The sequence below is a fragment of the Syngnathus leptorhynchus genome, chromosome 8 (genome assembly GCF_054491065.1).
Source record: "Syngnathus leptorhynchus isolate UIUO chromosome 8, UIUO_Slep, whole genome shotgun sequence".
In the NCBI taxonomy this organism is placed as follows: domain Eukaryota; kingdom Metazoa; phylum Chordata; class Actinopteri; order Syngnathiformes; family Syngnathidae; genus Syngnathus; species Syngnathus leptorhynchus.
In genome coordinates this window covers 2753322-2775928 of record NC_141202.1, presented here as the reverse complement: position 1 = coordinate 2775928, position 22607 = coordinate 2753322, and the positions used below count along the sequence as shown (strand labels likewise).

Sequence of the window (22607 nt, the reverse complement as noted above, 5' to 3'; positions counted from 1 at the left end):
TCCACACTATTTAATCAAAGTTAGCACACTAAGTCACTCAATAAGACTCCAAAAGTTCAACTTAACAATTAAAACATACTTTCTAGCGGTTTGAAAACAATAATAGAAACATAAAAATAAAATGATTCTATTGAGTCGTTTATTATGACGTCACATCCCCTGCTGTCACAATCATGAGCTTCACATCAGTCCAGTAAAAACCAGCAACCTGTATAAAAAAAGGAAAACAATAATAGATTATTATAATTAATCTTATATTTAAAATTTACATCTACTTTTTTTAATCAAAATTGAATTTTTATGGCATATATCTCAAATTCATTAAATTGTCCACCTGTCATACTTGCCTTTGTTTTTCCAGCATCCTCTCTCTGTTTAAATATCAAAAGACAAAAAAATCACTCCAAATGAGCCGTGTCGACTCCATCAACTTGTTTCTAGTCCAGTATCTCCTTAATGCACCAACAGCAGAGCAGGAAGTAGAGGCACTCCTTCAGCGACTGCACAAAACCGTAGGCCGCGTTCCCGCCTAGCAAGTTCTTCCCACGCCCGAGACCCATGGCCATGTCTCTCAGCTGCTGTCCCAGTGAGGATGATGATTGAGAAGCAGGCATGGCTTGGGGAAGAGGACGCTGAGGGTGCATGGTTCCGGAAAGGAAAGGGGTCAAGGAGTGGATGAAATGGGAAGCGAGTTCTGACAGGTGTGGCAGAATTGGACTCATGCAAGTGCTGATGGACTTCTTCTGGGTCCTCCTTCTTGATTCTTCTGCTTGTTTACTGCACGTCCTTCCACGCCGACTCTCCGTGTGCACTGACAGCATTCCTGAATCAGCAGCGGACTGTTAAAAGCTTTTCACAAAGAGGAGAGTTCCAGTATCACAATCGCATACAATGTTTTGTTGAGGACAGTGTGAGCGAGTATTCTCGCAGCTCGGGGCTTTGTATCTTCAATTAGGTGACACCGGATGATTCATCCATCTAAATTCTATCATCATTAAGGTCACGAGTAAGCTAGAGGCAGGAATTCAAAATTACCCCCCACCTCAAAAAAAATTAAAATAAATGAATGATATATGCATTTATTTATATATGCATGAATCTAGACTTTCAGTTACAGGTGTAAACACATATTTTCCCTATAAACAAGTATTAACACAAAAATCAAACCACCTTTGCAGTTTTTTTTTTTTTTTTTGAAGGAATCATGGCTTTTTTTTCTTCCTCAAGACACAAACGATCAAGTCACATTATCACCACCACCAAAACACACACATAAAAACATCTTACTAAACAATTTCTTTTCTAAGCATGCGACAAAGGCAGCTGCGATGAACAACAAGACCACTTGACGAATGGTTGCGCGTCCAGGTACAGTTTGAGCGACCGTGACCAAAAAAAAAAAAAATCCCTTCTCATATGTCATCATGTTCTCCCCCCCCTTTCATCTAAAACTCCCTGTGAGCTACTCAGCAAGTTTGCAATAACGTTATTTACAGATGGTGGGAAAATCCCCGACCCTCCCCTCCAAAATAACAGGTGACATCAAATATCTGCGACTGTACAAGCTCAATGCGTGCATCAGAATCGATTGCCATCACTGGATTAGCTTGTTTACAGATTTATTTTTTATTTTTTTTTGCAGTCTGTTTGAACTGAGAGCGTTATTTTTTTTTTGTGATACTTAAGTACATAAGGTGGCTGGACTCAAGTGACTACATTGAAGAAACAAGGCACAAAGAGATTACAAAAAAAAAAATAGAACATGAACTGACGACGACGACGCACCGAGGAGTAACATTTGGCTTTCTGGTTCGAAGAAATAAATATAGACAACATTTTCAGTCCATAGGATAACGCGCAGCATTGGGAAATCCATCATAGTTCCTTGATATTCTTGTATGCGGATTGAACACGAGCCGAAAAGATTGTCAGTGCAGACTTGCAGTGGAACCTCCAAAAACTTTTCTATTTTTTACAAACCCAAACGATTTTTCAGAAAACTCTGATGAATTCATTCTGTTTCAAGGGGGAGGGAGTGCCCCGGCAGCCCCCCCTCTAGCTCCGGCAGTGGTACCAAGCAATTTTTTTTTTTTTTATGTGAGAAGAAGCAGAAGTACCAAGAAAGAAAGACAAATGTACAGTATAAGGAAAAAAATTGGCAAAACGTTTGGATTTCCCCATTCAGTCTAAAATTTTAGAACAATATACTTTTCTGTTTCTGTACACTATACAACTTAAGTCGCTTCACACTTCTATTCACATTTGAATTTTACAATGAACTGGACATTTCCTCGATTTAACGCTCAACCATGCAAGTCTTCCATGCTGTTGGAGGTTCCACTGTGTGTTTGTATCGAGTCACTGCAAAACATCTCCATTCATTATTGTGCTGGTTGGTGACATCATTGCACAATTCTCCACCGCTGATGCATTCAAGAATACTATATAAAAAAAAAATGCATTGTTGTTGCTAATTAGACTCCCAGTGCTGTTCTTTGGCATGACAGGTGTGTATACTCACTCCTATGAAGTCCAGGATGTCATGGAAAAAAAAATATATCAAAAGTTTTAAACCAAAAAAAAAAAAACAAAAGATGATCATTGGCATAACGGTCCCAGTTTTGCATACATGCTTTTTTTTTTTTTTAATCCCCCATCATCACAAGTTCAACAGTCATTAAAGGGAGGGAGTGGTTAGGGTCTTCAAGTCTGCTCTTGAAGGTGAGTTTCTACATATATATAGATTTAAAAAAAATAATAATAAAAAGCTTGTTTTTCTGTCCAGCAACACATCCAAAGGTGGAACTCACGATGAAAGCATGCAAACTCATGTTCTATTCATGCTGCTATTTTCCACGTTCCTTTTTTTTTTTTTTTTTGGTGGGGCGTGATGACAAATTAAGACCTTCTTGATGGTTGTTTTCTTTTTTTAAATTACATTTCCTTTCCTGTTTCACAGTCGGCTGTGGAGACGATGCAGCAGTGCTTCAGGGTCAATTGCCTGCACTTCACAGTTTAGTTCACAACAGCAGCATGTCAAAACTTTGCACACTTTTTTTTTTGGTGTGCATTCCCGTGGTTGTATTTGGTGGAGCCACATATTTTTTTTTATTTTTTTTCAGGCTCTGCGCTCCACTGGCTGTTGCAGACACACTTCACTTCCCGCCGACACGATGGGGAGTCTGTTGTCCATGTGGTAGCTGATCAGGTGACTCACGCTCTCGAACCGATGGTCTTTTGTACGGACCTGTGAGCACAAAAAAATATATAGTCAGGAAACTTAAAGCCTTTTTTTTTTTTTTTTGGGTGACCTCACGACTCACCACTCCCTCCGGGTCGACGAGTAGCAGGTGCTTGGGTTGACCGCCCTGCTGTCCCGTGAGCACGTACTGCCCCGGCGTGGTTCCCGACTCCCGTACTAGAAAGTCTCCGTCGCGCGCCAGCAGCCTTTCCGCCTCCCTACGACTCAAGCTACCATGGAACCAGGTCTCGCATTGTAGCTGCTCCACTAGAGGGAGCGCTGATGCTGTCGTGGAGCCCCCCAGGGCATCATCAAATGGTTCTTCAAGAAAAAAGCATTTACACAAGACAGATTGACTCAATTTTCTTATGCTTATTTTCTGATCACAATATACGGAGAGCTACGTTAATGTGGAAAAGCGCACGTTCTTCAACACGCTCTTCTGATTGCATGAGTAGTTGATTAACCCATTTTATATTCCCAGTAAGTAAAAATGTAACTACAGCTGCCAGTTCATGTTTGTCCATTCTTGAGAACAAATTATGCAGTAAGTTAAGGAGGCCTTTCTGGGTCAAAATTAAACAATAATGAAGTTAAATTGTGTGGGAAATAAAAAGGCAATATTAATAAATGTTGATCCATTTTTTTTCGGAATACAACACACAGTTAATTCAGAGTATATTCAAATGAATTAATTTAACATAATTCAAATTAAATTTAAATTTAATTTAATTAATAGTAGTTAATATTTTTCAACACGCGAGTTGAGTCCAAAAAGTGCAATGGTTAGTCATCCTAACTCACTCATGTCAAAAGCATCCCTGTGAGCATTCCCATTGGCTGCGACCGGTGGGCGGGGCTTATCCACATTGACGTAAGAGGGGTCATCAAACATCTCTCGGCCTCCTTCCTTGGCACCTACTAAAAAGCAAGCGGTGGATTTATGTTACGTTGGCATATTCAATCTTTCACTCTTCATTCTGCGCCCCGACGATAACGCTCGCCGATTGCCGTCTGTTCCCTCAAGGGCAAAACCGAACTCACCTGGTAGAGGCGGCAGAGGCTGTTTGTGAATATCATTCTGACCCGGCTGGCCAAAAGGCTGCAAACACATACACACACAGTCATCAGAAATGATTTATACACATGTAAAAATTGTACTACGCGCACAATGTCTGCCAGTTAAAAGGATTAAGCAGTCAATTGCGTCCCCGCTGATATTAAACAGAGTCTCCGCTACGCTCGCTTTACGATCGATTACGTTCTTATCTCCTACAAGCAGAACAACTAGGATCTGTGTTTTTAAAGCCGAGGTATGCGTGACTGTTGTGTGTCTCACCAGCGTGGCGCCCGGACGTGGTCTCATATCAACCAGACCACCAGGGGGAGGCTGTTTACCGGGGAAGTTGTTATAGTAAGGAACGTCAGGTAGTAGAGCGGCTTCGTCGTCCTCTTCCTCCCACGCGGAGCCGTCAAACGGAGCCATTCTGATGTAGCGCAGAAAAACCGTAAAATGAGATGGTACACAAACGTCCGTCCGTCCGATGGATGTACCTGTCGTGAGGCGCGACCAGTTTGGGCGGGTTCTTTAAGTACTGTTTGAAACGCAGTTCAAAGGCCTGGCCGATGGTGCTGATGACTTCCTGGGCTAAACCCTCAGAACATTCGAGAATGTGACATGCTGTAAGACAGGAGCAGGATGACATTTGTGGATTGTATTATATTTTCCACGACAGTGGCCTCTAATCCATTCCATCATATAAGCTTTATTTTAAGATATTGTCTACTCATGGACGCTGCCAATACCAGTCATCGATACTTCAGGCCCCAAAAAAAACTATAGTAATAAAAAAAAAAAAATCAATATTATAATAATAAATATATAAATAATAAATAATAATAAATACAAATGAATAATAAATATAATAATATAAATATTAATTTGACACATTGGTGACGAATCATTTTTTGTCATTGCGTTCTCCTTGAAAGATCAAATGAATGTGTCTAGTATTAGGGGAAAAAAGTTGAAGTGACAGAATGACAACTTTTCAGATTTTTCTCACCTCTCTGGTTGACCGGGTCTTTGGCCACATATGCTACGTACTCAGCCGTGTCCTGAGGGACAAAGAGTGAGATGTTTAGGGGACGGGCAAGGGAAGGGGGATCAATATAAGAAGAAGAAATAGAGTGTAGATTTGTGACAGGAAGAAAAAGCCAAGCCGCAGTCTTTTTCGAGTTGTAACAGGAGTTAGTGGAAAAACATAACGCAGAGCTGAAGGAGAGATAAGCTGGGGGGTAATAATAAGATCAAGCTTGGAAGACAAGGAGACTGGCGAGAAGGCAAGTGGAGTGAGTGGTCATCATTGGAATAGAAGATGACAGAAAGAAGCAGGAAGGAAGGAAGGATGGATGGATTTGAAGGAAGATGGAAAAAGAGCCGGCAAGAAAGAGATGTGAGCTCAGAGAAGGGGCTCGGGTGACTCACTGGGTCTCCTCCAGAGGCGAAGGAGATGGACTGCATGTGATGATTGGCGATTATCTGTGGGGGAGGAGGGGGGGGGAGAGAGAATGAGATGATATGAGGAACAGGAGATGAGCATGTGGATGATGAGACAAATAAAAACGAAGAGCAACGCGTGGGATATGGTTTGCAATCAATGTAGAAGACGGATCGATAACAAGCATGAACATTTCGAGGAGGTTAATTTGGGCAAAAATAGTTGTCGGTGGGAATTTGGAGAAGCGGAAATGTGTCGTTTAGAAGAATAAACTGCAGGCGGGATAGTCGACTCGGAGGGAAAAGATTTTACAGCTTAATTACTCTTTCAAAAACCGCATTTATGAAACATTTATTGGGATTATGCGCGCCTCGGTTTCTCGCAAACACTTCCTGCACGGCTAATGAGGCGAGCCCCCCCCCCCTCTGTACGCGTTCGCTTGTATTACGTTAAATTACAACCGAAAAGTGGAGCATCGGAAATTATTTGGCTAGGAGCAATAAAATTGAAGAGTATATTTTGCAGAGCAGATGCAAACTGGACTGAAAATATTTTTTTTTCCACAATCAAGTGGCTATATATTTTTTTTTCTTTTTTGACTGAAATTATTTCTTTTCCCCCACAATCAAGTGGCTTTTTTTTTTTCTCTGCAATGTGTGCTATGGCGCCGCCTTCCCACCTGTTTGCAGTCGGCTGCCAGCAGGTTGAGGCTGCTGGTGGAGATGCTGAGGCTGATTGTCATGCCAGCAAACTGCAGGTTGCTCTTGCCCAGAATAGACGTGAGGCAGCGTGTGGACGGCTGTGGAGGAGAGAAAGCGGGAATAAACAAATCTAGGATGGGTCAGCGACCTTTTGAAGAGCTCATTCATTCAAAGGGGCTACGCTTTGATTTACACTTCTGAGATTCAACATTTCTAGAAAAACTAGAGCTTTGTGTGTGTGTGTGTGTGTGTGTGTGTGTGTGTGTGGAAGTGCTTGTGGTGTGTGTGTGTGTGGGGGGGGGTGAACAGCTGCAATTGTGAAAGCGATCCTGTCTGCTTCGCAAGGCCAACTGTGGCCCATGAGGAGCAAACAGGACGAGGCCAAGAACATCACACACACACACACAGAGAGAACAGCAAAACTATTGTGCCAGCCTGTTCCGAAAAAGAATCTTGGGATCGGACTTGCATGCTTGGCTAGAATAACCAGAGATTACAATAATTACAGGAACCTTTTCGGGTTAGATAAATCCTATAATTGCGTCGGCTACGCTCCGCTACGTACGAAACATTCCTTGGGCAAACAGCGAATATAGCCACCTGTCTGTTTTTAAATTTGAGCGCACACACACACCGGCTGTCGGTGCTAATCTCTCGTCACCGTGACGCTAGCAAGATGGAGCTAATGATGCTAGTGATGGAGATAGCTAGCCATCACTAGCTAGCTTCATCTTGTCGTCGGTGCTAATCTCTCGTCATCGTGATGCTAGCTAGATGGAGCGAGTGATGCTCGTGATGGAGCTAGCTAGCTAGCTATCACTAGCTAGATCTTGCTGAATAGCCCAAAAGTGGTACAAATGTCCAAAAATGACACGTCAAGCCACACGGAATGAATCATTGTCTTGTCGCGAGAGCCCACGATTTGGTAATTACCTACAAGTACAGCGCTCTCCGCGGCAGTGTACAATCATCCGAAATCCAGACATATGTACGATTGGCCAAACTGACTGACCACAGAGTGGACAATCAAGCTAATTCTAGCTCTCAACCCTTTACCACTGCTGCCCACTTAAGCGCTATAAATAAATAATGTCCCATATGGGTGTGTGTGTGGAGACATTGTGTACCTTTCTTCTTCGCTGGGCTCCTTTGGCTCCGGGTACAGCCTCGCAAACCACCGAGATGGCCTCCCTGAAAGATTTCGAACATGCAAGCGTGATGCGGCATAGCGTTAACACTGACACTTTGGCTTGTGGTGTCGCGGGAATCGAAATCGCCAGACGCGTTCGCTCGGCGCCGTAGACACAAACACTGCGACGGGAAACCAGAAGGAAACCACCGGAATGTCACGACATTCTAATTTAAGAGGGGGAAAGCGGCAGACATGCAGAAACGCCATGCCAATACAAAGTCAGACAACAGAGGGGAAAAAAAGACGGACACAAAAATAAAAAAGTGTCCTGCCGCATTTTAAGCAGAAAAACAGATGAATAAAATAGTAAATGTGACCTCACCTGGTGACCTGAGTTCTGGTGTTGAAGTCCAGCGCCCGCATGGATTGGAGCACCTCCACGCAACCCATGTACTGCACAGAAAATGGACCGTGTCAATAGATGGACAATTAAGCAGTTCTCGACAAATTCGTCCTTCACGTACCCGCACGGAGTAGGAGACGCCCGTGGTGCTGACCACGTTGTCGGAGTGCAGCCACCCGCGGGTGGGCTTATTGACAAAGGAGCCGTGCCGCGTCCATTCATCTCCTCCCAGGTGAGCGCCTTCGACCCGTGCCCTCCTGGACGCGCCTCCTAGCCGGTTCATGTCCTGTAGAGGGGGGCGGGGAGGGGGAGAGGGAGCGGTTAAAGGGGGGAGCGGGTGATGTAGCGGAGGGGAGGAGCTGGAGCTACTCCCGTCGTCCCCGGGGGACTCCACGGCGAGCCGAGGCTGGGGTGGCCTGTTGGAGGCCTTGAGTAGAGTGGCGGAGACGCCCAGGCGTAAGGAGCCCATTCTTGGGAAGAAAGAGCAGAGAGTAGTGGGGCTGTTCTCGGGGGGGCGGGGAGAAGAAGGGGGCAAGATGGGGGTGAGGGAAGAGGAGGACAGAGAGGAAGGTAAGCCAGGTGATGGAGTGAGCGGGGTGGCGGGACTTGAAGGAGGAAAGGGCGATGGATTGGAGTTTGTCTCGTCAGCCGAGCTGAGCGATTCGCTTCGAAAGTGGCTGTACTTTGTTTTGGGGACCAGCTCCATGGCGGCGCCGTTTATTTATGTCCGTACGAGTCCCGCGCTTGTGGTTTTGTATCAAAGTCTTTTTTGTTTTCAGAGTGTCTCTCTTGAGGACGCGCAGCCGGTCTCCTTCAGAACAAGAGCGCCATCCATCTGTCCAATTGTCAGCCTCCCTCCCACTTGTTAGCGGGTTGCCCAAAGTGGAGCGCTTTAAAAATGGCTTCATCCACAATGAGCGCAGTGTGGAAAAGAACGACGTTTCCGATTATGGCTGAGTGCGGATGGAGACTTTGGAGCGTCTCGACGCGTGACATGTTGACATCGGTTCGCTTCTCAAAACAGAGTTCATTGTGTGATCAGCTCATGACTCCCAAAAAAAAAAAATTTTTTATCTTGCTCCAGCCAACAGGCCATCTTTGAGTCCAGCTATTAGCGTCATAAAAAAAAAAAAATCAAAACAAGCGATTGTCCCTCAACAACTTGCATATGTGTGTGTGTGTTTCTGCGTGTCTGACAAAATAGTCTGGCGAGACAGGCAGCCCTGTCCGATAAAAACCCTATTAGCAGCCAGCGAGGGAAGGAGGGGGGGGGGGGTCGCGAGGGGGGGGCCGAGCACGCTAACAAGGCGAGGGACACGTACAACGATTCGATTGGCCGATAGCGACTTCAATTAGCCAACGGCGAGAAAGCAAAGCTTACAAATATCGTCCAACTCCCAGTAGAAGCGGGAAGGCTAAAATCTTCTAGTCCCTCTCCTTCTTCCTCCAAACGATTTGATGTCCGCCCTGACTGGCCCTAGCTGGCTCCCTAAGCAACGCGTTGTCTTCCTCCCGTTTCTTCCAGATGACTTCTGGCGCCGTTTCCTTCCCTCTCTCGCCACTGGCGTCTCTCTTCTCCCTCTCTCCTCGCCTCTCCTGGAAGTCCTCTCTCTTCCTCCACACAATGTAGTCAGCCAGCCTCTGCCTCTCCAGCGCCTCCGCCCTCTCGCGCGCCACCACTTCCTCTCGCCTCTTCCAGATGATCTCCCCCCCGCCCCCTCCCGCGGCTGCTTGCCCGTTCTCCAGACTGTCCCGTTTAACACCGCCTCTTGTTTAGAAAGTGTTAACCGCCGGTTCCTCTCGTCGCCTCCACGCGCTCAGACAAAAAAAAAAAAAAGTTATAGCACCGGCCCGTTCCTGACTGAAGTTCCTGATATGGCTGAAAAAAGAAGTGAGGCCGTCAGTGGTTTAAAATTGGTCACCTCCAGAGCACCATTTTGAAACGTGTCCGACGTAGCACGACGGTGATGTAACACTCTTTGTTAAAGATGAGACCTGATTTGAAATACACAATTAAATTCCCACTCTGCCGTTACCTGAGAAGATCTGATATGGACTTTGATCATCGAAAGCTTTTCCAGATCTAGACGACCCCAACAGATTTAATGCACTCGCCTTACATCTGCATAGTCCAAACAACAGTCTAGCAAGTTCCGCAAAGAAAAACAGTCAACACCTCCGTCCTGGTCATAATCTCTCGACCTTTACTCCCTTCCGAGGAGATCGGCACACAATCTTAGATATAACCCGCAACTGGTTTGGCACCAATATTGATGTGAAGTAAAGACAAAAAAAAAAAGAGACACTTGAAGACCCACGCAACAGATTGCGGCAAACGAAAGTCGCCCACAATCGGTCTAGCACCACAGAGGGCTTGTCTAGCAAAACTCGCTAATCGTCCATCTGGACGGGGAGCTGTGCGAGATCTTTTTTTTTTTTTTCCCGAGAAAGTACGGCTGGAAAAGTCACCAACCGGCAAAGCAAAACAGTCTGTCAAATATAATAATAATCATTAAAAAAAAAAAATACAAAATCTTCAACCTGCTTCTTTGAACTAGCACGACCGAACTATTCAAAGAGTGATGTTAGGTCAAGTGATGTCAGAGGAGATGAAATCCTGAGTCATCAATACATGGGCTGAAGAAAAAAGTGCCACAAATAAGCCAACTAGACGGGTCGGGTGAGGTGAATCATCTGCACGTTGACAGTAGAACCTGCCACAAACATTCGAATAAGTATTAATTAGCCGTGTCAAGGCTAGTCAGCCATGCGCGGGAAAATGTCCTCACGGGATGAGTTTGTTCATCAAATGAATCCCGTTCTTCTAAACGTTTGACTGGTGGGGATTTCGGTCGGTTGCGGCCGACTAAGGTGAGATGGGGACAAAAGAAGCAGCTGCGACTCACCATAGGGTGAACGCAGAATGGGGAGGGGAGGGGTGGGGGGGGAGCAGGTGACCTGAAACAACCTAGATTCTCTGAGACTGTCGAGCGCAGCGCAGACGGGGCTGAGCGTCTCGAGCGTGGAAAACAAAAGCCGGTCGGCGTTTGGAGAGAATCTTCACAAAAAAAAAAGATCAATTCAAATGTACTGCATCATCTCAAGTGAATGGAAAAAGCACCAGTTTGAAACAAGACGGATAAAAAAAATAAAAAAAACTTTTACATTTCGCTCCGTCTGCAGCTCATCGCCATGGCAACAGACGATTAAAAGAAATGCCTGTTGAGAAGGTTTGCTGAGTAAGTCTTGATAACGGCAGAAAAAAAAAGAAAAGCCACAGCGGCTAATCACAACGTTGACATAATTATTTAGCTCACCAAAACAGGAGGACCAAAACTCCCCCCCGGAAAGATCAATAGCTTTCAGGAAATGATCAAAGTTGGAGCGCTGTCGCGTCAGCCATAAAAGCCAATCAAGGTTAACACGCCGTGTTGGCGGCGGCGGCGGGATGCGACCGGCCGACCGGCTCCAACTAGGACACGTCTGGCGAGTTTGAGTAAATAAAAACAACAACAATATTTCCAAAACTTGCATAAAAACAACCTGATTTTTAAAAAATTGTGAACGACTAGAACATCAGAAGGTCAACGTGAAAAAGTACCACTTGAAAGAATTTCTGTACAAATACTTTACAAAACAAACTGTGGTCCGTAGTCACGTGACGGAAATGTTAGCCGCTCATCCTGGTTGGTCCTTTTTAAAAAAAAAGAAGAAAAAAAAAAAACTCTTTCGCTCGATTAATTCACAAAGTCACAGTCGGCTGCGCGTCTCCATCTTTCCTCTTGTCCTCCTCTAGGTTGGACTGTCCTCTCCTCTCCTCTCCTCTTCTCTTCTCTCCCCCCCTCACTCCGGGCAGATGGTGGAATGGCAAGGCTGCCAGGGCGGACAATGGCACTACTTCATTGTGCTCCTCTCTTCTTCTCGTCTCCCCCCCCCCCATCCACTTCCACTCCCGTCTGTCCTCCCCCTCCCTCCTGTCTAGGCGGGTGACGCTGCCTCCTATTCTCGCCCTTTGCATGACTCTCTCTCTCTCTTTGTGTAACACACATCCCCTCCTTTCCTCTCATCCTGTTTCCTCCCCCCCCCTTTCCTCCCCCGTCTCCCGCAACCTCCGTTTAGCTGTGTACATGTGTATGCCCAGCAGGATGCTCACGCCACACATTAGCTCTCCGCGGGGAGATGGAGATGTGGAATAAGTAAGGAAACAAGGGCTGGGATGTGTGTGTGTGTGTGTGTCTTTGAACTGTCCAAAGCTCCTCCTCTACTCGTGTTGAGTAACCCGAGAAGATGAGAGTGAAAGACAGCGAGACAGGATGGAGACAGTTGCTCGTTTGCTACGTAAGCTAGCCACGCTGTGCGTTAGCGCTATCGCGAGGAGAGCGTCAGCAGAGATTGCTGTCGAAGCGTGAAAGAGGCAACGTTGCGGAAAGTGGAGGAAGTCACCCAAAGTGATCCACGCGAGTCCTCGAATGACACGACGGGCGCTGCAGTACCGCTACATAACCGGCGAGGTGTCTAAGCTACTGGATGTCAGCAAAGTTCCAGGACTGGCCGTTTGTTTAAGGTGAAGGTGATCATCATATTAGAACTTGAGATGAGTGTAGGACAAGTTGTGACTTGCGTCACCATGACAACGCATCTGCTCGCACTGCCTTGAGCATCTGTCAGTTCCTGGCATCATCAAAGTGATGCAAATTGACAACTTGGGAGGATTACTGTCGGAAATGTTGTGTGATACCAGTCCTGGAACTTTTCTGTCAGATCATTTTTCCATTGTAATGTGATTGGGGAAGTGCAAAGAGCCCACCATACCTGTTAACGCTCAAACACATATGAGACACTGTGGCTTGAGGCTTGACAAAAAAACCAACACTGGTGATAGGAAAGCGCATTATGGATGCAAATGCTTCATTTTAAATGGAGTCATAAAATAAAAGGTCAGGCATAGCCATCATTTTATATTTCAGTGAAATAAGATATCAAAAAAGTGAGCCATGAAAATGAATGATAATCATCAGATTCCTGGCTGCCTTGACGCAATCTACAAGGCTAATTGGATTCTTCTGCTTTCATTAAGCAGCCCCTTTATTAGATTCATTTGTCATATTTGAAGGTGATTAATAGCAGGAGAGTTCACTTAGACTCTTAAAACATTCGCTCCCTTTGACGAACATACACGTCAGAGGTGCACAAAAGGAGTACTGTGTCGTTTAAATCGCTTCATTTTGAGCAAAGAAATTTTGACCAGTAACAACAAATTATGCATTTAAAAATATTTCGTGGGGGGGGAACATTTTTTTAAATTTATTGTCATCTGATAATAACTAAAAAAAATTCCATCACGTAATTTTTACTTAATAAAAAATAAAGTTATATTCAAATAATATTTAGTAATATAATACATATATAATATTCTCATGGTAGTTTTCAGTGTGGCTCTTAATAATTGATGTCAGTTCTGTTCAAAAAAATGTTATGCCAAGCCTTGTTTATTATTATTATTATTTTTTATTTTTTTGCCACAGTGCCCCTTTGTGTTTGCGATTGTGTGTGTCTTACCACATATTCCATCGGCTTGCCTGAGAGTCTGTCACCCTAAAAACACCAAAGCGCACATGAGCACAAGACAAGATACAAAGCGACAACCCTGCCACAGCGCATGCGCCCGCCCGCCAGCCCGCCCGCCGCCGCCGCGTCTGTTGCCGGCCCACGTGCGGCTTCCCGCCTCCCAGCATGCATTGCGGAGAAGAGTTAGAAAGCGAGAGGAAGCCCAAGAGCGAGACGGAGAGGCAATAATCCGACCAGCGTGTCGGAACACGGGCTTTGGTATGACGGGAATGAACTGAAAGGAGCGCATGTGTGTTTCGGCACGCCCGACCGACGACGACGTTGCTGGCTCCCAAGCGGGCAGCTGCAGCGAGTCAGCCTGACATCAAACAGTTAAACATTCTCAGACCGAAACTGATCCGCTTTATATATGTGATATTACTAGCAAATAAACAAGCAAAAATATTTGTACAAATGACAAAAGAAGGTGCACAAAATGACAGGACAGCTCACATTCATAGATAGAAGGGGAGGAGCCTGGTGCCCTTTTAGCCCCGCCCAGTTTTCTGCTAATTTTTCCACTTATGTTTTAAAGTTAAATAGTTTGGAAAAAAAAGCATTGTAAACAAACAATCATGTTCTGCTTGTAATTCATCTTTTTGTAAGTTGTAAATGACCAAACAATTTCAACACTAATCAAATTGTCAGAGTTTTATTCACAGAATCAGTGTTGGCCTCAAAATTGAATCAAAGTTGTATCTTTTCCCATGAAATGTAACCTTTTTTATAGGCTTAATTGCAATTTCAGATTTCTAATTTCGTATCATCGCAACAAGTGGTTACTCTTTGTTTTTCCTAGAAAATAAAAGTTTTTGATTTGATTCGAGTAAAATTGTGATAAAGAGAGAGAAGATTGGATTAGGCAGCCAACGATTCAGCGAGAGGGCCGGCCCCGTCTCACGACGCACGCTCCAAACAAACATGTGAGCCGGCTATTTTGGGTTTGCCCCCCCCCCACCGCACTCCCGCATCTCTATCTGCTTCCATCATTCCCTTCCTGCCTCTCTCTTCTTACATCGTCCCCCTCGCTTGCAGCACCCTCGTGCTTCCCGAAACACCGGACGTCCTGGATCAAGTAAAAAAAAAATCACAAATTCTCCAATTAAATCCCAATTTCAAACCTCGAAAGAGAACTAAAATTGCGACGAATAAAAACACCAAGTAAGCATTTTACTCACGCAGCTGAAGATAGATCTCAACCAACTTCCTCTATTAGAAGCGGCAGTGGTTAAACATGGATATGCCGCAAATATCTATAATTTCTGAAGAGAAAATCTAGACGACCAAAATTGCAGTATTGGCATTTTTTTTTAAAAACTTCTTTCATCGCATCATTCTTGTTGTGCATTTAATCCAAAAAGGTACAAATTTTGAAATGTTTAAAATTGGAATTAATAATAATCATAATAATAAAGATAATAATAATAATAGAAATAAAATAATCATAAATGGTTTCATGGTATTCTAGTCATTTTGAGCAATGTCAACATTTTAGGTGCTTGTGCAAAAACAGCGTGGATGCAAAAGAAGCAAGAAACAGGAAGCACTTCTTCACTCCTGCTCAAGCGTGTTTGTCTTTCAAACTGTTCCATTGTAAAGCCACATTCTCTCATCTCCACTATTTATTTCTCTAGTTTGAATTTATTTATTTTTTTAAGTCTCACTGGAAATCACAGTTGGAGGTATTACCATCATGTTAACTACAAGTCACAATTCAGAGGTAAAAAAACAAAAAAAAACACAATCTGACTAATGACAATTAATGTTGAATTAAAATTGCCTTTTAGAGTACAATCAATATTTCACCATGGCTGTAGTTCAACCCTGCAACAGTTTAGATCTCCTTCTGTTAATTTGCGTCGTGCATCTCATTCTAAATGAAAAAAAAAATAACACGCAGCTGCGGCGCAGTGTTTGAGGTAGACAGACGGCGACACGCTCCGACCTTGAAAACAAACTTCCATTCCGCGGCGGCCACAACACGCCCACGCTGACAGACAAATACATCAAATTGTATTACATCCTGTTGACGCCTCCCTCGAGTTTATGGCAAGTAAGTCGCCGCTGTTTTCAAATCGATAGCGTCGCGCTCGCACCAGCTGCCAAAAAAAAAAGGAAGCAGAAACCATCTCAAACGTCACGTCTTCCCGTCAGTCCGGAGTGGAAATCATCACGCTTTGATTGATGCTCGATTGGACAGGTTCAATTTTAAAATGGAGTGGATTTGGGGGATTGAGCCCGTTTTGGTGTTGGACTGACCCTCCCCCGAGATTGCTGTTTGGTCGTCTACGTGTTGTTTGTCTGACTCTTGACACGTGCCGATCCGCCATTTCTTTGGATGGCCTTCTCCATTTCATCAGCTTGACCGTATATCATATCACGTCAGCCAACGGTATGGCTGACCCTGATAAGAGTCCCCCGGAGTGCTACCTTCAATAGCTTCAATCATCCTTCAGTCGCTTTCCATAATCAACGTTCCTTCACCTCCTTGTGGTGCCTGGTTACGCACGATCAGCGTGGTGAACCGTAGCCGCGAGTTTGTGTACAGATTTGAGGTCACATTAACACCCTTGAACAATTTAGTCTTCAGTTAACCTAATCTGCTTGCGTTTTGGAATGTGGGAGGAAACCAAAGCATCTTTTCCCAGTTGTCCAAAGTTACAAATTCCAATGTTAACTTATTTATACATGGGCATCCTTTGAGAATGTCAAAATGATCTTCAGGCAGGGTCTAAACAATAGTTCCCTGGGGATGGTGATGTCATACAAATCAATAACAAGACATGTTCCGCCCTTATAAATGTATGAAAACATCCTCATGTTACTGGCCAACGCCTGCCTGATAGCATCAATTAAACCAGATTGTTATTCTAACGGAAAAAAACGGATTTAGAGTGATGACATGTTGGTTCCTCTTTTTCAGGATTGCAGCCTGAACTCAAACCAGCATTTGAGGTTAGCAGGATTTATTTTTGTTGAACTGTGTCTTTAAGTTCCTAGAAATGCCTTATGGTAGAAAAAAAAAAAAAACTTGACCGGTCATGACATGTTTTCAAAAACTATCCATAGGTTAGGCTGCAAAGTGGTATCTGTGTTGTAGTATCGGTACATTTTTATAATTATGAGTCGTGTGCAGCCTTATAATATCAGCATCCTTCTATTATTTATAAAGGACAAACACAATGATGTGGTAAAAAGCTACTAATCTTGAATTTGAAAAGAAAAAAAAAACCAAATTAAACAATATTTCACACATTTTGCCATGACAGGTAAAGCAAAGATCAGATTTAAATTTAAGTTATTTTTCCAACGATGTTGTAATTTTCTTTCATGCAATCATGGAAAGCTGATGCCACTCAAGTTTATTTAACATTATTTAGTTAAGGCTTCTTTGTCCGGAGTGACAGCATAACGTGGTTTTTACTCGTATGGCTTCAGCTATGTTGACAGCTCAAAAAGTTCAACATTAAACTCGCGTGAGTCACATTCACGGCGATCAGGTGGCCATTACTGGAACACACGGAGCGGAACTAACTCAAGTGTGTGGACATGAACACCAATCGTGGTACATTCCGAGTCCAGAAAGAGTACAAGAGGGAGAGAGAGAGAGAGAAAGAGAGAGAGAGAGAGAGAAGTGGTCAACTTTGAACTCACCAGCACTCTTCCTCCTTCTGCCTCGTCCTGCCCGCAGAACTTCCGCCGCCGCTGCACACACTCACGTCAAGTATCATGAAACGGGACAATAGGTGGAAGGTTAGAAAGTCCTGCAACTTTTTAATAAGTTCCTAAGAGAAGTGGCTTCTACTTCTTCTTCTTCTTTCCTCTCGCTTTGCTTTCCTTCCCTTGCCCCAGCCCCTCCCCCTTCCTTTCCTCCTCCCCCCTCCTCCCCCTAACACGGTCACCACTTCCGTGAACAGGAGCCTGACGTCATCCGCATGCAAGTGCGCCTGCGTGGGGTGCACCTGGATGAATAGACAGGTTGCGTAATATTAGAAATCCCATCGCGCACTTTATTGAGAAGATGACATAAAAATGCAAAGAGTTGCACAACTTGAAAAAAAGATGAAGAAATGGAACGTTTCCATTTCCTTTAAGATCACCGCTTCCTGAGCACATCTGCTTATCATCATGATTCATCTTGATTTTCAAATTTGCTGTGCATGGTGACACCTTTCAGATTTACCAACACGCTCACACGTTGAGGATAACAACAAAAACCCAAGTTGGGATCCATCTTTCCAACTGAAACATACATGATATATATGTATTTTTTGCATATTTGGAAAAAAAAAATCATACCATTTTACTTTTGAAAAAACTATTTGAAAACAATGTCACTAGTACTAATTCAGAAAATGGATGGATGTTTGCTCATACTAGTTCCCTTATAACTTGTGTAGTATTATGGATCATTATCATCAACATTTAACATCAGGTTTTACATTGCAGCAGTGCCTCGCCTTGAGACGCACTACATTGCGCCACCCACAGGCCAGGGAAATACCTCCAATTTATTCAGACATGTGTAGTAGCGCCACTGACCAAAGAGGGCGCTCACGAAGTCACTGTTAGGTACCGGTCTGTCATGATCGAGATTGATTGAAGAAATATTAAGTTGTCAAAAGTATCATATTTACCCATAGTTGTCACTCGGTTTATATAATTACAATAATTTAAAAGTCCTTTCTTCCACAGTCTTCTGGATGAATGACGGGACCTTGGCTATTTACTTCCGCATTTTCCCGCTAAGACCCGCCTATGTAAATTTGATTGGCTCCCATGGGAAAAAAGAAAAAATTTATTGATGATGATTGGACGGCGACTGTTACGTCATTTAAATGACGACCGCAGCTTTCTCGAGGAGGAACACACGCGACACCAGTAAGCTTTCTTGTATTTACCGAGTTTATTTGGCAACTCAACACATTATAATTTATGACTCATTTATTACAAATCGAGAGAATAAAGCACTTCGAAAGATCTAAAATGGCGTTTTGACAGCTAGCGTGCCCATTGCTAACATTCCATCGAGTCATGTAACTCGGAGCAAGGAGACAGATTGCATCACGAGAAGCCATCTCGGTCCCGCTTGACTTGAAGTTCGTCTAGAAAGTCAAGTTTCAAGTGTCAAGCAAAGTATTATCTATTGAAAGTCTTTCGTGAAACAAAAATAAAACGCCTTTCACCATCATGCAGTGTCCATATATAATGCGATAGAAGGCGTTGCTAGGGTGATGCATGCAGCGTGTATATTCCGCTCCCCATAAAAACGAAAGGAAAACAAAAATATATATCGAATCTATCACTGCCTGATCATAAATATAACACAATCTTCTAATATTTCCCTCTATGTGACTCTTCCCAGGTTCTTCCTGGTAGGAGCTGTCAAGAAATACCGGGAAGGCTGAGCTGTGTATTAATTGACATACTCTTAATGGATTCTTCATGTTGATGTAAGATTCAAATTCCATGCAGTTCATACATTCACTGGCCATTAGGTCAAATCAAACGAGAATGAAAACGCGAGCTGCATACAAAACTAATGTCGAATGAGCTATCTGTCATAAAGGGAGGTGTTTCGAATCAATTGTGTCTCACATATTCCCTTTGTGTTTCGTAGTCCGGCTATATTGAAGCTGAGTCGAGCGGAGGTGCGTGTGAGGAGTCTGGCGGCTCATCTGGGCAAAGTAGCAATGACAACCGCCGCCGCTAGTGAGGAGACTCCGACTGCTGCCATCCTCATCATCGGGGATGAGATACTCAAGGTGAGGGATCCTTTAGAATTGGACCGAAACTTGAAAATGGACCTGATCTATGAATGTGACAGCCACTTTTCATCTTGTCTCTAAGGGACACACGGTGGACACCAACAGCACCTTCCTTACACGAGCGTTGCGGAAGCTCGGCGTGTCCGTGCAACGGATCACGGTCATTCCGGACGTCCAAGACGTCATCGCCAAAGAAGTGGCTCTCCTTTCTTCTCAGCATACCCACCTCATCACCTCGGGGGGCATCGGGCCCACCCACGACGACGTCACCTTTGAAAGCATCGCCACGGCCTTCGACGAGGAGGTCTATCTCCACCCTGAACTTTCACGGCTGGTGGAGGAGTTTTTTGGCACGGTGGACAAAAGCAGCCCGGCGATGAAGTTAGCTATGGTGCCCAGATCGGCCAAACTCAATTTTGGAACAGATGCTCAGACGGGGAAACCCCTCCGTTATCCACTGGTGGGTCGAAAGGGTTTGTTAGAGGACCTTGGGGGGGGAAAAAAAAAAAGTTTCCATCAATTCAAACTAAATTTTCGTATGTTAAGTACAAAAATCTAATCTGTAGGTCTGTCTCCACCACTTTTCGGCTCAATTGTGAAGCAATCGTTTTTCGTAGCTCACGCACAATTTGCCTTCCTGACCTGCCTCCATCTAATCGTTTCAACAATTTCACAAGGACGAACAGTTCTCTGTAATGTCACAGTGTCACTGTCACACTTGACAAGGCTTGTCTTCAACGTGTTCCACGGTATTGGAAATTATTTTGGATTCAGTGCTTTGTTATTTCTCTTCCCCTTGACTGAATATCGGGGCCTTTCCAACCCGGAGAGCAAAAAGTTTGCAAATGACAGTCTGCAAAGTTGCAGTTTTACAATTTCAAGTGCCACAAGGGAAAACCGAAGACTGAATTTCAAGTTTATTTTCTTTTTTCTTACAGGTGAGCGTGCGTAATGTGTACATCTTCCCAGGAATTCCATCTCTAATGGAGAGAGCCTTTAATGGATTGGAACACCTTTTTGCTAGTTCAGGAACCACTTTTCACACTCGTGAGGTAAGCCGATATTTGTTCGATCGATTCTGATCGACTCAGTGAGACTCGATTATTGTCAGGTGTTTGTGGCTGAGGATGAGGCCGCCATTGCCCCCGTGCTCACCAAGCTGCAGGCCTCCTGGGGTCGCAAGGTGGCCCTCGGCTCCTACCCAGACTGGCTGAGCAACTACCACAGAGTCAGGCTGGTCCTGGACTCGGACAGCCAGGAGGAGGTGGACAAAGCTCGGGCGCAGCTGATTGACTTGCTGCCGAGAGGAAGCGTGGTGCCTTTAGTGAAGGATCCTGTGTCCATTGCCACGGCGGAGGTGTACACGTTAGCTAACGGCGGTAAGAGATTGACAGATGTTAAGGACCAAACCATTTTTTTTTTTTTTTTTTGAAACTTTCAATTTGAAATAATAGGCTGTGTTTGAATAACACATCATTATTATTTATTATTATTGTTGATATTTTGATTTTATAGTTGAAATAAATATTTTTTGTGTGTCATTCAGCTAGCTATTCCGTTTGTTTTTGGAACTCACCAGTGTAAATTACAAAATAAATTACAACCATTGAAGGGGAATAGAAAGAATATTGGTCATCCAAAATTCTGGAAGAATCTCTCCTGTCCCGCAGGCTCACCGCTGGGGGAGAAAGTTGCATCTGCCTTGAAAACAGTCGAAGCGGCGCTGGATCGATATTCCACGGAGGAAGTCTGCATCGGTTTTAACGGCGGCAAGGACTGCACGGCGCTGTTGCATCTCTACTACGCTGCACTGAAGAGGTTAAAAAAAAAAAAAACAAGACCAAAAATGAGTGAAAAATAAAATAATTTGTGTCTTGTTATTTGTTTTGCTGTCCTATTTCTGCTTTCAGGCGCTACCCGGAAAGTAAAGACAAAGTGAAAGCGCTTTACATTCGCATTGTCTCTCCGTTCTCCGAAATGGAGCGGTTCCTTCAGGACACCATCAAAAGGTGAAGTGGGACTCGACTCTATACCAAAATTTCAATTTACAATCGTGGCAACACTCCTCCCCTCAGATACGACTTAGATCTGTTCTCCGTGGAGGGCAGTATCCGCCAGGCGCTGAGCGAGGTGCAGGAACGGCGACCCGAGCTGAAAGCAGTCTTGATGGGAACCAGGAGGAGCGACCCTTACTCTCACACGCTAACCCCCATGTGCCCCACGGACCCCGACTGGCCGACTTATATGAGGGTCAACCCTTTACTGGTCAGTAACACACCCAACACAACATACACTTGAATAGGATTGAAAAAAAAAAACACTGGACGACATTTCACGTCAATGGCACTTAAAGCGTCTACATTTTTTAAACCAGTTCTTATGCATTGAATGTTCCATCAATTCTAATCTATTTAAATGTGACTTCTTTCAACACAGGACTGGACTTACCATGACATTTGGTCCTTCTTGAGAACATTATACGTCCCCTATTGCATTCTTTACGATAAAGGGTAAAAACATACTCACCGAGTCGTTTTTTGTGTCACTTCAAGAATTTTAACGGGGTGATTATTTTTCTTACCAGGTACACGTCGCTGGGCAGCATGGACAACACGTGCCGAAACACGGCGCTGCAGGTGGTGGATGAAAGGGGAGTGAAGCGCTACCAGCCGGCCTACCTTCTAGAAAATGAAGAAGAGGAGCGTAATTCTCGTGTCTGACACTTACACACTTGTAGACAAACATGTTTTTATTTTCAAAGTCCTGTTCAGTCGCAGAAATAGCCGTTAAAAAAAAAAAAAAAAAGAAGAGAACTGTATTTGTAAATGCTGAGCCATAAGCTTTTTACGCTGCTGAATAAAGTAATCAAATTGTCTTGTGACTATTTCAATTGATTTAGCGTGAGCCTCGCTATTTAATCCGATAAAATGCAGAAATTACTGTTCCACGGATGATGTGCAAATTTTTTTTTATTTTTATTCGAGGTTCCGCAGATCCAAATAATCAGTTACTGGGCCGGTTAAAATGAATACACTGTTTTGGAGGGTGGTTGTGTCTCCTACAAATGGGGACTATACCTTTTTGTTACCATGACAACTGCAGGTGGAGCTTAGGCAAGCTACTCGGTGATGCCAAATTTGTGACTTTTGCTCTATTTAGAGACTTTAAGCAACATTTTTTTTTTTTAAATGACCATCAACAAATCTAACATCTTGTTGTGGCGGTATCGGAGACTTGATGTTCACCATTCCCGA

The 22607-nt window shown here is 44.0% G+C and overlaps 2 protein-coding genes across 3 annotated transcripts; one reads left to right on the top strand and one right to left on the bottom strand.

Annotated features, from left to right (window-relative positions):
- Positions 1–1063: 1063 nt before the first annotated feature.
- On the bottom strand, positions 1064–11892 carry shc1 (SHC (Src homology 2 domain containing) transforming protein 1). The gene is made up of 12 exons (XM_085918034.1): positions 8100–11892; positions 7958–8028; positions 7571–7634; positions 6422–6541; positions 5730–5783; positions 5308–5359; positions 4796–4922; positions 4581–4728; positions 4286–4343; positions 4046–4162; positions 3324–3562; positions 1064–3247 (listed from the first exon to the last, which is right to left on the bottom strand). Exons 1-12 carry the CDS (start codon positions 8682–8684, stop codon positions 3119–3121), a joined length of 1764 nt encoding a protein of 587 aa, XP_085774160.1. The 5' UTR covers positions 8685–11892; the 3' UTR covers positions 1064–3118.
- Positions 11893–18403: 6511 nt separating this feature from the next.
- flad1 (flavin adenine dinucleotide synthetase 1) lies at positions 18404–22166 on the top strand. 2 transcript variants are annotated; one of them, XM_085918036.1, is made up of 11 exons: positions 18404–18466; positions 18951–19038; positions 19206–19350; positions 19436–19657; positions 20292–20405; positions 20465–20732; positions 21024–21171; positions 21264–21362; positions 21429–21618; positions 21790–21863; positions 21938–22166. In XM_085918036.1, exons 2-11 carry the CDS (start codon positions 19031–19033, stop codon positions 22071–22073), a joined length of 1404 nt encoding a protein of 467 aa, XP_085774162.1. In that variant the 5' UTR covers positions 18404–18466; positions 18951–19030; the 3' UTR covers positions 22074–22166. The 2 variants fall into 2 exon arrangements, with proteins under 2 accessions (XP_085774162.1, XP_085774161.1); XM_085918035.1 differs by having other exon boundaries at positions 19436–19813.
- The last annotated feature ends 441 nt before the right edge of the window (positions 22167–22607 follow it).

What these genes read in the sequence shown, in the direction of transcription:
- flad1 (XM_085918035.1), top strand. An exon ending in CCACTTTTCACACTCGTGAG is followed by an intron (nt 20,406 to 20,464) that starts GTAAGCCGATAT and finishes GATTATTGTCAG; the next exon opens with GTGTTTGTGGCTGAGGATGA. An exon ending in TGCATTCTTTACGATAAAGG is followed by an intron (nt 21,864 to 21,937) that starts GTAAAAACATAC and finishes TTTTCTTACCAG; the next exon opens with GTACACGTCGCTGGGCAGCA.
- shc1 (XM_085918034.1), bottom strand. Translation starts at nt 8,684, where the DNA reads ATGGAGCTGGTCCCCAAAACAAAGTACAGCCACTTTCGAAGCGAATCG. An exon ending in ACCAGAACTCAGGTCACCAG is followed by an intron (nt 7,635 to 7,957) that starts GTGAGGTCACAT and finishes GAAATCTTTCAG; the next exon opens with GGAGGCCATCTCGGTGGTTT. An exon ending in GAGCCCAGCGAAGAAGAAAG is followed by an intron (nt 6,542 to 7,570) that starts GTACACAATGTC and finishes TCTCCTCCACAG; the next exon opens with CCGTCCACACGCTGCCTCAC.